Consider the following 11,032-nt stretch of genomic DNA (forward strand, 5'->3'; position numbering starts at 1 on the left):
AAATAATTTATGAGATTAGCATATTAAAATGATTCAAAACATAGTAAAAAAAAATAATTTTTAGTAAAAAAATAAAAATATTTAAATTTTAGAGGCAAAACGCGTTCCCATAAGTTGCAAAACACCTAGTAGTCGTTGATCCTTGGCCAGCAATGAAAACTCCCTTTCAATGGTCAGAGTAGAGGAATCAATTTCTGGATTGGGAGAATTATAACAGAGATTTTGGTCCTGGTATTATATTCTGTTTTTTTTTTTAAATGATTTTTTTTTTGTTTAGCTTCAAAAAATTATTATTATTATTATTGAATTATTTTGATATACTAATATTAAAAATATTTAAAAAAAAATTAAAAATATTATTTTAATACATTTCCGAATAAAACACACTTTAAAAATCAATACTACATCACTTCTAAATAACTTCAATGAAAAAAATCATTAGGCTAAAAAAATTATAAAGAAAAATTATAAATGGACTTCGACCTGCCATTGGGCCATTCAATAGCCCACTGGGCTGTCATCTCAAAATTGTGCCTAGAGGGAAAACTAATCAAAGAAAAAGCCCATGTTTCCCACTTAATATCATAATTACCCCTCTGCCAGCCTCTTTTTCCCTTGCACTTTCTCACAGAGCCAGTCACAATAAGGAGTCTTCCAATCCAAGAAATCTTCCTCACACACACATAAAAACGCACCTCTAAGTTTGCGTTTTACCGATTCTCTTCCTTACTTTTCTACGAACATCGATTTGTTTTGCTTCTTTTCTTGTTCCAGTAATTCTTTTTAACATTTTAATAATCTTTATTTTCTTTTCGTTATTAATTTCTGTTTGGCTGCTAAGAAAGTTTTCGTGAACTGAACAAATTGTTATCCACGTTCTATTTCTTTTTATATGCAGTACTACGTGATGTCATTTAATAATCCTTATTTTCTTTTTAACATTTTCATAATCTTTATTTTCCTTTTAACATTTTCATTTTCATTATCTTTATTTTATTTTCATTAATATTAATTTCTGTTTGGCTGCTGAGAAAGTTTTGTGAACTGAACAAATTGTTATCCACGTTCTATTTATTTTTATGCGCAGTACGAAGTGATGCCATTTGATAATCTTTATTTTTTTTTGTTATAAATTATGTTAATTAATGATGATTATATATAAATAACAAGCACGCTCTTAATTGTTTTTTTTCCTTCAATTTTTTTAGGGCAATGCAAATTTTTAGTGTGTTTCTAGTTTTAGGATGAGTGTTAGTCTTTACTTGAACTAAGAATTTATTTATTTATTGTTTTAGATTTAGTTGAAAGAATGATTAATTAGTAGTAGTAATTAGCCTTTGTGCGCACATGCGTGGCACGAAAATCGAAGTTATTGAAATTGATGGGAATGTGGGTCCCGCCATTTGATGGCAGTGGATTTTTCGTGTTCGTGCATGGATTTTTGTGCTGGATAGCAATGTTGATTGCTTTTGATTAATGATTAGTGGTAGTGATTAGGTGAGATTTTTGATGTGCTTATGGTGGGCGATTTAAAGATGGCTAGTAATGTAGAGTTTTGAATAGATGTAATGTTGATAGTAAGGTATTGTTTGTGTATTGATAGGTGAATTTGGAATCAAGGTTTGAAAATAGTGAGGAAAGATGTTGGAACCTGAAGAAGAGAGAGCGATGAAGATGGTACTTGAAGACGGGATAATGAAGACGAAGAAGATTATGGAAGGAAATCAAGAAGTGAATTTTACTATTGAAGAATACCAGAGGTTTCATCAGTATCCTCTATGAATACATATCTAATTCTTTAATGCATTGTTGTTTGTTGTGTTTTTAGTTAATGTTGCTTCAATGGATTAGATACCCTTCACTACTTTGGTAGATGTGTTTTTGACCTGCATTCTGCTAGCTATCGTAATAACTCACATTGGCTTCTTGAAAGATTTGTTAAGAGCTTGGAAGAGAGCATCAATTCAGTGGTGAGTTTCTTTACTAGACGAGTTGCTGTTTTGGTCCTTGGTAGAAAGAGTTTCATCGTGTTGAATTGCGTTATTTCATGCCGGAGTTCAAGTTTGGTTCCTTTCAATGTGTATTCAAGCGTGCAGTATCCATTCTGCCAAGAAAATCGAACTTCCATAATTGTCCAAATTTTGATATACGAGTGCATGCATTCAATCTCTGCTTGACATAAGTCGAAAGCTGCTCACCCTGTCTGTCATTCTTTCTGAAAATTGACCCCAGTCATAAACATCCACACTTTCCTGTGTAAAATGAAACAACTGAACCTATCAATTGATGGACTGATATGTTATGCCAATGAAAGAGAGAAAAGCTTGTTTGTTTGTGCTAAATTATCTGATTTTGCTTCCTTTTTTTTTTTCTTTCTTTTTTTTCTTGTCAAAAGTACCATGAGAAGCTCTCCATCAATTAGCAGTGATGAAAGTCAAGTGGACAAAGCCATTGAATCAGGATCATCCGGTAATTGGTCTATGGAATGATGCCTATATCAACAGATTTTGATCTTTGGATCCCTTCATGTTTTCTAATGATGCACTATAAACGTTATGTGTGCTGTTTGAAGAGTTAAATTTTTTCCAATCTCATAGTTGATACCTTCCTTAGCATGACTTCCGAAAAATAAACCATTTCTGGTGTCTTCCATAGTGCTGTCGCTAATTTGTCAACTGGTCAATCACTGACTAACATTCATCCTTGTTATAAATGGAAACAATTACAACTGTATATTGATGCTTTATGGATACTTTTGTTATTCCACTATCAGGTATTGCCATCTTTTGTGGACAAACGCGATGCGCTTTTGTTGAGAGAACTCATCTTGATGTGGTCCAATTACAAGATGATGACAAAGTGGCTCTGCAAATTTTTTGAATCCATTGACCGCCACTTTGTCCCCAATATCTGTTATTGTTCACTCAATGACATCTCAAATAATAACTTCCATGACCTGGTAAAGAAATTTGTCATAGTCTTTGTGTTAACTGTGTTTTATTTTGCAACTAACATCTCCCCTCCTCCTCCTTGTATATTTCTTTTGAATTTTGTCTATGTTTGGTATTTATTGATTTGTATCTAAACTTGCAGGTTTTCAAGGAGTTTTATGTCAAATTCCAGGATGTTGCAATATCATTGGTATGTAAAATTCAAGTTTAATTTGGATTTTTTTTTCTTTTCTGAAACTCACATTTGAATTTTTTGACTGCAGATCAATCAAGAACGTATGGGATTGCACATCGACTGCAGCTCGCTGAAAAATGTTTTTCTTGTGTTTATGGAAATGCATAAACATACAGGAATAGCGTATTATGAAGGTATCGAGAGTGTTATGCTAGAAGAAACCTCTAATTACTACTGTCAAATGGCTCAGCAGTGGCTATCACATGGTTCACCAGCGGATTATGTTCAAAAGGTTTTCTTTTCATATTTTTGTTTGAGATATCAGTGGTCTTGATGTCTGTTTGGGACATGAAATACAACATTTAGCTTCAAAATATTATTTTAATATTCTTAGGTTTACCGGTGCTTGGAACAAGAGGCAGAAAGAGCTGATCGTTATATGCCCTCTGGTACACAACCCAAGCTATTAAAGGTACTTCCACTGTTTGTAGACCCTAAACATTGTTGAAATTAAATTAACAACAAATTTTCCATATGATGATATTATTAATCTTGAAGTGTAAATGATTTTATCAGCTCCTAGACAACTCAACCTATATTTAACCGGAAGTTTTGTTGAGCTTTCTGCTCTAGTTCTTTTCACAAACCTTCACTGTTCGCTTCCAAGAAATGCAACTTCATTCTCCCTCTTAGGTCAATCTTTAGCATTTGAAGTAAAACTGGACTTGAATTGAGTCTAGTTTTGTAATTGGCAAGCTAGCAGGCAGCAAAAGCTGTTATATTCATCTAAAGCTCTTGATTATTTTGATAAGTAAACATTGGTCAACAAATTTCTGCGTGCTGAAATCATTTTGTGGGTGAAATATCATAGTGGTTTGCAAACTGCAACACTGATGGTGAATCAAACTGGACAGGCATTAAATTTTAGTCCATTTACGGTTTGCTTTTTCTGGTTCCTTATTCAGGTTGTCAAACAGCAATTGGTTTATGAAATATTGGACAAATTGGTTGAAAAGAAAAGACTTGAGAACTGCGGCCTTGTTACAGATTTTTATCAGGTGTGGTAAACTTCTAAGAGATCTTTTTTTTCTATCACTTGATGAACTCGATCCATATTTCTGGCCTTCCTTTTTATTGTCATAAGGTCTTCAATTTGCAGTAATGGCTCCTCACTAAAGGAACCATTTCCGGAAGGGGCAGAAAAAAATTAAGCAGATCTTATTTTCAGCAACAATCTAAATTTACTCTATGCTTCGACCATTTGTAGGAAATGTTGTCAAAATGTGCCAACATGACTCTTCAAGAGGGAAGCTCATGGACAACAGAAGAGTGGTTATCTGCTTTGTTGACGTCATCTTTGATCTGTCCTTTGTCTTAGTTTTCTCGATGGTGGTGCTTGGTGAGATGTATAGTGTTTTTTTTTTTGTATGATATTTTGTCATCCTTTTTTCTCCTGCTAAGCTATATTCTGTTCTGTGGGTGGAAGTCGAAGATCTTTGACATCTTCTCCTCATGGATCTTCAGACCGGACTTGGTGTGATTAGTATTGGGACTATCTATATCAGTGCATATTCCAAGTAATGTTCTGTCGTCTGGTCTGCTATACTGGCAGAGATTGATCTGTTATTTTCTTCGGACATGGTCTGACCAATATTTTGTGTTATTACATGATAATATGATTTCTTCTTGCTAGTTTTGTCGATATCTAGATTGATCATGTCTTTTGCACTACATCATAGTTAGTATTGATTGAGAGAAGTTTCGATCTCCTTTGTCATCCATGAAAGGTGTTTTCAATTGTTTCTTTTGCCTATGAGCTGCCTGCTTGATCCAGGTTTTAAGAAAAACCAATTGGCATGTTATGCTTACGAAAAAGCAAATTCAGTTCAGGTGGCAATGTGGCGGCATGTACATGGATGCGGCCTTTAGGTAGTGAACACAGCGTATAATGAGAAAACGACGCGGGGTTAATTTGTAGTCAAAAACCATGAAAAAGGAAAGCACTTACTGTATAAAAATCCACAATTTGAATGTTTCAGAAGAATAATACGATAATGATATTCAAGATCCTACAAAAATAAATTAATAATAGAAGTATGAAAATTAGGAAAAGAAAATAAAAAATCTTAATTTCTAAACAGGAGAAATCTAGGTTGATGTTGTAGGTTAGGAACACAAAATGGTCTGCAAAAGGGTTTTTGGAGTGGGTTTTTATTTCAAAAAGATCTCAAATGACCTTTGATGATCTTTTAAGTAATATTCTTTTTATTTTTATAAATTTATTTTTAATATTAGCACATTAAAATATAATCCAAAAATATTAAAAAATAATCAAAATTTATTTTTAAAAAAATTGGACGCGGTTTTAAACAAACATAAACCTTTAATCTTCTAAAGCATCACCAGATTTATAAGCCAGTGATGTATAAAATGTGCGATTTAGACAGAAATTGTTAAAGAATAATGGAGAATAATTTAGGGATACAGTTAAGATTACAAGTTATGGTTGCCCTGATTTCAACGTTGACTCATGCACCTCGTCTCCAACTCTTTTAAGTTTTACACTACAAATGGACTACTAAAAGATTGCCAAGGATCAAACTCTAAATTTGTGGCCTTGTGGAAGGCTCCCTCTGTCTCATAAACACACACTTGCAAAACAAAAGGCACAGGGCAAATAATTCTAGTTTGGGAGGTGTCTTGACCACTAGGAGTCAGAGGTACACCGTCCTATCACCTTCACTCATTTTTGGATAGATTGCATGTGATTTGATCACTTTATGCCTCTTGCGCCTGTTTCAGAGGAAAATTAAGGCTCTGTTGTTCAGTATTTGAGATGATTTGGTGTCTCGTTGGTTGTGGATATCAACATTTTTGTGTTTCTTTGTCACTGCTTACTTGGTATGAACAGAGATTGTCAGTTTGTTGATTATACATTTAACAGCTTCAGAATCACTGATGCAAATGTTGGAACCAAAAAGGACTAATGTCCTGTTCGAGTATATATATATATATAACAAATGTTCTCCCAATAAAGGTCATAGCTTAAACAGTTAGGGCTAAGGGATGGAAGTCCAAGTAAACTGCCCCAAGTCTTTGAGATGGAATTTCCTCTGCCCTACTACTGTCTTGTCTTTGCTTGAGAAAGTCCACCCTTATCATTTCTCACCTTTATGATCTTTACCCAGAAAGTTGAATCTCTCCCTTTTCCTCTCTGTCTTATTTTTTCCAACTGCAAGTGGCTTCTAATCTAAAGCCAAGTGGGGTTCTATCTTTCTCTCTCTTTTACACACACAGGAGACTGGGGTAGGGTTCCTGGTGGTTGGTGTACATAAGCTCTTTATTTTGGTACCGGACTTGGCCATGCACAGGTACACTGCTTTATCCTTATCATGTTAATTCACTTGCCATGAATTCTACTGGTTTAGAGAGTTTTTGTAGAAGATTAGGGATTTTTTTTCATCTTCATCTCTGATGCAATATTAATCATAGATATTTTAGTTTGGCCATTATGGAGTGTGTATTATGCAAATTCTGAACTGGATAATTACATGGATCTTGAAAATCAATGGCCTTATTTTTCTGTAATTCATTCTCTGCTAATGATTTCCGGATCTATGAGGCTCAAAAGGAGGAAATATGATGGAAGATTGCCATTTTAGCATTGTAGATCACCACAAGGACCTAACTTGTAAGGAATCTTGCATCAAATCCTATCATTAGCGATATGAAAAGATACATGCATCACAAAATTGAAATACACAGCTAGAGATAGACTGGAATGTTTTCTTATACAAGTATAGCCTATATATGATTCATTTGGTGTTAGAATTTAATGTGAATTCTGAGTTTAATGAATAGAATTGGTGGCATGAGTACTTGCTGGGAGACCAAGAAGGATAAGAAAGTAAACAAGGAAACTGCATTCATAAAGAATGGAAGCAAATTACTGGAGAAGCTTGTTGACATTTGTGATGGAAAATGCAATTCTATTCGTAGTTTCTCTGCCACAGAGCTCAAGAAAGCAACAAACAACTATGATCCGCAGAAAATATTGACCGGCGATTCAGGCTATAAATTGTACAAGGGTTTTTTGCAAGGCAGACCTGTTTCTGTTAAGAAATTTAAGGATGACGATGAACAGTATGAATATTGTTTCAATGACATTGTTTATGCATCAAAAATGAGTGTACATAAAAGTTTTATGAAGTTGTTAGGCTGCTGCTTGGAGGCTCGGATTCCTATTCTAGTTTTCGAATATGTTGGAGATTGGACACTTTCTGATTTTCTATGGGGCTCTGAGGAAGCCCGTTGTCAGCCTTTGCTATGGATTCCAAGGTCAAAAATTGCAATGGATATGGCTAATGCAGTTGCTTTTCTTCATGCTGCTTTTTCCAAACCCATTGTTTTTAGAAATATCAAACCCTTGAACATCTTACTGGATGACAACCATGAGGCCAAATTGTCAGATTTCTCGATCTCCATATCGATTCCTAAAGGTGAATCTCATGTACGGGATTCAGTTGCAGGGGCAACAGGACTCATCGCGCCCGAGTACCTGACCACTGGTAATTTCAATGAGAAGCAAGATGTTTTCAACTTTGGTGTATTCCTACTTGTGCTTTTGTCTGGACAGATGGTGGTTGATTTTTCTCGTCCTGAAAAGGAAATTCTCTTACAAGATCATGTGAAAAAATGCATTGAAGATGATAGGTTTAACAAAGTCATAGATTCCACTATCATTGCCGAGGGGACTTGGCCAGGAAAAGAGCAGCAATTGCAGGCTTATACAGCACTTTCCCTGAGATGCATCTCTGAATTAGCAGAAGATAGACCAACAATGATTGATGTTTCAAAGGAACTCAGGAAAATATATTGGTCTGCAATTTCTTGCCGTCAGCAATAAGGATGATCATGTGTACCTTTTCCATTGACTGATACTACCGATTACTTCTTGTAATGAATACGTTATCTCATCTTCTAGCTGTATTTGCTTCAAAGCTGCAAATCATACTTTTCTATTTGATGTCCTTAACAGGGTCAACTTTCGATCCTTTTTATGCAGTCTTCGAGGCTACTCCATCAGGAGCTACTGTTAAATGTAAAAGGCTAATACAGAAGAAAATAACAGAACAACAAGTCAAGAACTCCAAGAATTAAGAGTAGGCAGCAGCATCATGCTGTTATCATAAAGGAAAGAGCAAAGAAAAGGAAAGATACAGGCTCTGTGTGTGTGTCATTCTGAAATGTTTCCAAGTGTTATTTGGTTTACATGTTACAAGGGGAGCACAATGCATGAAACTCAATAGAGAAAAGGAAGACTACTGCAGGAGTTGCTGATAGCCTGAGATATTCACTGTATAGATTGATTCAGAATGAGGCAAAGAGTTGTTTGGTGAGACTTGTTTGGGGAGACTCTGAGATATGAACATACTCTCAAGTGGAGTTTTTTTTTTACTTGAAATTTATACAAACTCACACTTATGTGTTGTGCTATTAATTAACTTGTAATAGTTTAGATGTTAAGGCTACGATTCCATATCAAATAATCATTTTAATTTAAAATTTTAAATTATTAAGTAAAACTTTAACGATGAGCATTTTTAAAGTATCGTCCAAGAAAGGCATCATTAAAGAATGTTGCTGGTTAGTAAACTATTTGAGTATGGAAATAACTAAAGAGTTGACTTAGAGACATGGAAACATTGTCTTTTAAGGTATTTATTTATCCCACAAAGAGAAATGATATTTTTAAGATACAACTAAACATTTTAAACCTCTGAAAAATTAAAAAAAAAAAAGACAGACAGAAAAGAATGTTTTTGTGTATATTTTTTCTTTATGTAATAACATGTTTATATAAACTTTAAAACATTATAATGAAACTATATGATTGTTACTAAAATTAAATAACTGTTATATTTTGAATTAAACTGAACATCTGCTATTTAGTTTTATCCCAACAATCAAGGTTAATGAAGACTTTGATAAATATAAAATTGATAAAAACATGTTTGGTTAATGGAATGAAAATAGATACATTAAATAAATTAGTTTTTAAATAATTTTAGAGTAATTTTTTATACTTTCAAATTAGAAGATACAAGGAACCATGTCTTTCCTGACTCCAGTGTCTATATTTTTTTTATTCAAGACAATAATCAAGCGTTAATTGTCTCCTATTACTATAACAACACACAAGCCTAAGTGAATGGCCTAAATATTATTGTCAATAATGTTGTCCAAATTGTCATAAGAAACTACATATGTGAGCATATAATGTTTATTTTATAATCATGCAAGATTATCAATTCATTGTAAATCTGCAATCATAACATAAAACTAATATATATATAAAACAAATATTAAATCATATATAAGAGATTGAAACTAATCCAATACTAAAACATAATTTTAAATAATACTTAGAGTAAAAGTATATAAAGCACTTACTTGTTAAAACTCTTACAATTTGATCAAACTGAAATTTTTGTTATTGTTAATAATTAATCTTTTATCATTAAAGTTCTATTACTTTGTGCAAAAGAATTTTCTTTAATAAGCCTCGTAGTACTCTAATAACATTGTTTTGCTTAAGTGCATTTTTAAACCAGGTTTAGCAAACTCAAATAAATTATATTCAATATCTCATTACAAAGATTAAACATACACCCTAAGCATACACCCTAGGAATAAAGAAAATAGTAGAATAACAAGTATAAAAAAAAAACAACAACAAATGAAGGAAAAAACTCAATAAATTTTATATGGCTTTTTACCATCCAAGACATATATTTATAGTACTTGGAAACCAAAACATTAATTTCTCATAACCCATAAATGATTATTAATTATGATGAATATTCATATTCATAGTTCATGAATTATTCATAATAACTTTCATTCTCATTACATGATTAATGTATGAGTTTATGAACTAAAATATTTTAAAAACTAAAAAAAATTACGAATCAATAATAATAAATATTTTTATAAACCAAACCCAAGCTCAAATTTACTATGCAATTTACAAAGCTATTTTGAATTGAAACTTTTATTATCAAAAGGTTATCTAAGTATAATTTTCCATTCATTGTTAATATTTCATGTAAAAATAATCATATTGGATTACGAAATATAAGTAGACCTTACATATAATTTGACTTTAAAAGACCTATTATATATTTTATGATAATAACTATTTTTATCTTTAAGTTAACTCGGGTTGATCTCAAAGTTGGGTTTTAAAATTATGATAGTAACCATTTTTATATTTAAGTTAACTCGGATTAATTATCAACCCGACCCGTGACTTGGGTTTGGTTCTGTGTTGACCCCCGAGTCGAGTTTTAAAATTATAATAATAATAATAATAATAATTTTTATCCTTATATTGATTCGGATCAATAGTCAACTCAACTCATGACCCGGACCTAGCCCCGATTCAATCTCAAGTCAATTTTCTTTCTTTTTTTTTGAAATCTTTGAATTTTTCTAAATTCTTTACTTGATTCTTTAACACAATTTCTTTCTTCCAAGAATCAAATGAGTTAAATAATGAATAACCACAAATTTTAAAAGTTAACCCCCCGGCCCCCACCCCCCAATGTCAAATTGCAAGTAAATTTATTTCTCATTTCATGTTATTATCTCGAATTCAATAATATCAAAATTTTGATAAAAAAAAAATTACGAGTAACTAATTTAATTTGAATTAAATAATTACTATTTCATATTTTCCCCAAAGAAGCAAAAATCTTTCATTTTAACTCGAAATATAACAGGGATATTTTCGTAGTTTAGCTCAGACATGATAGTTGGAGACCTTCAACCTCTTGAATTTCGTCTAAGTTGGTTAGGTGGGGTCGGTTACAATTTTGGAAAACCACCTAGTTTAGCCCTTGTA

The 11,032-nt window shown here is 32.6% G+C and overlaps 2 protein-coding genes across 7 annotated transcripts; both read left to right on the forward strand.

Moving 5' to 3' along the window:
• The first annotated feature begins 614 nt into the window (after positions 1 to 614).
• Positions 615 to 4,818, forward strand: LOC7473279 (putative cullin-like protein 2). 5 transcript variants are annotated; one of them, XM_024583526.2, is made up of 10 exons: positions 615 to 773; positions 1,604 to 1,769; positions 1,874 to 1,970; positions 2,774 to 2,959; positions 3,094 to 3,141; positions 3,215 to 3,418; positions 3,521 to 3,598; positions 4,092 to 4,184; positions 4,394 to 4,525; positions 4,613 to 4,818. In XM_024583526.2, exons 2-9 carry the CDS (start codon positions 1,642 to 1,644, stop codon positions 4,502 to 4,504), a joined length of 945 nt encoding a protein of 314 aa, XP_024439294.1. In that variant the 5' UTR covers positions 615 to 773; positions 1,604 to 1,641; the 3' UTR covers positions 4,505 to 4,525; positions 4,613 to 4,818. The 5 variants fall into 5 exon arrangements, with proteins under 5 accessions (XP_024439294.1, XP_024439292.1, XP_024439293.1 ...); XM_024583524.2 differs by having other exon boundaries at positions 4,394 to 4,818; XM_024583525.2 differs by lacking the exon at positions 615 to 773 and adding an exon at positions 784 to 1,497 and having other exon boundaries at positions 4,394 to 4,818.
• Positions 4,819 to 5,730: 912 nt separating this feature from the next.
• Positions 5,731 to 8,652, forward strand: LOC7473280 (non-functional pseudokinase ZED1). Of its 2 annotated transcripts, none has more exons than XM_024582990.2 (3): positions 5,731 to 5,846; positions 6,424 to 6,497; positions 6,988 to 8,190. In XM_024582990.2, the coding sequence occupies exons 2-3, from the start codon at positions 6,490 to 6,492 to the stop codon at positions 8,030 to 8,032; spliced, it is 1,053 nt and encodes a 350-aa protein (XP_024438758.1). In that variant the 5' UTR covers positions 5,731 to 5,846; positions 6,424 to 6,489; the 3' UTR covers positions 8,033 to 8,190. The 2 variants fall into 2 exon arrangements, 1 of the variants encoding a protein (XP_024438758.1); XR_002977217.2 differs by lacking the exon at positions 5,731 to 5,846 and adding an exon at positions 8,192 to 8,652 and having other exon boundaries at positions 5,879 to 6,497; positions 6,988 to 8,082.
• Positions 8,653 to 11,032: the final 2,380 nt, after the last annotated feature.

Source organism: Populus trichocarpa, chromosome 13, assembly GCF_000002775.5.
Source record: "Populus trichocarpa isolate Nisqually-1 chromosome 13, P.trichocarpa_v4.1, whole genome shotgun sequence".
Taxonomy (NCBI): Eukaryota; Viridiplantae; Streptophyta; class Magnoliopsida; order Malpighiales; family Salicaceae; genus Populus; species Populus trichocarpa.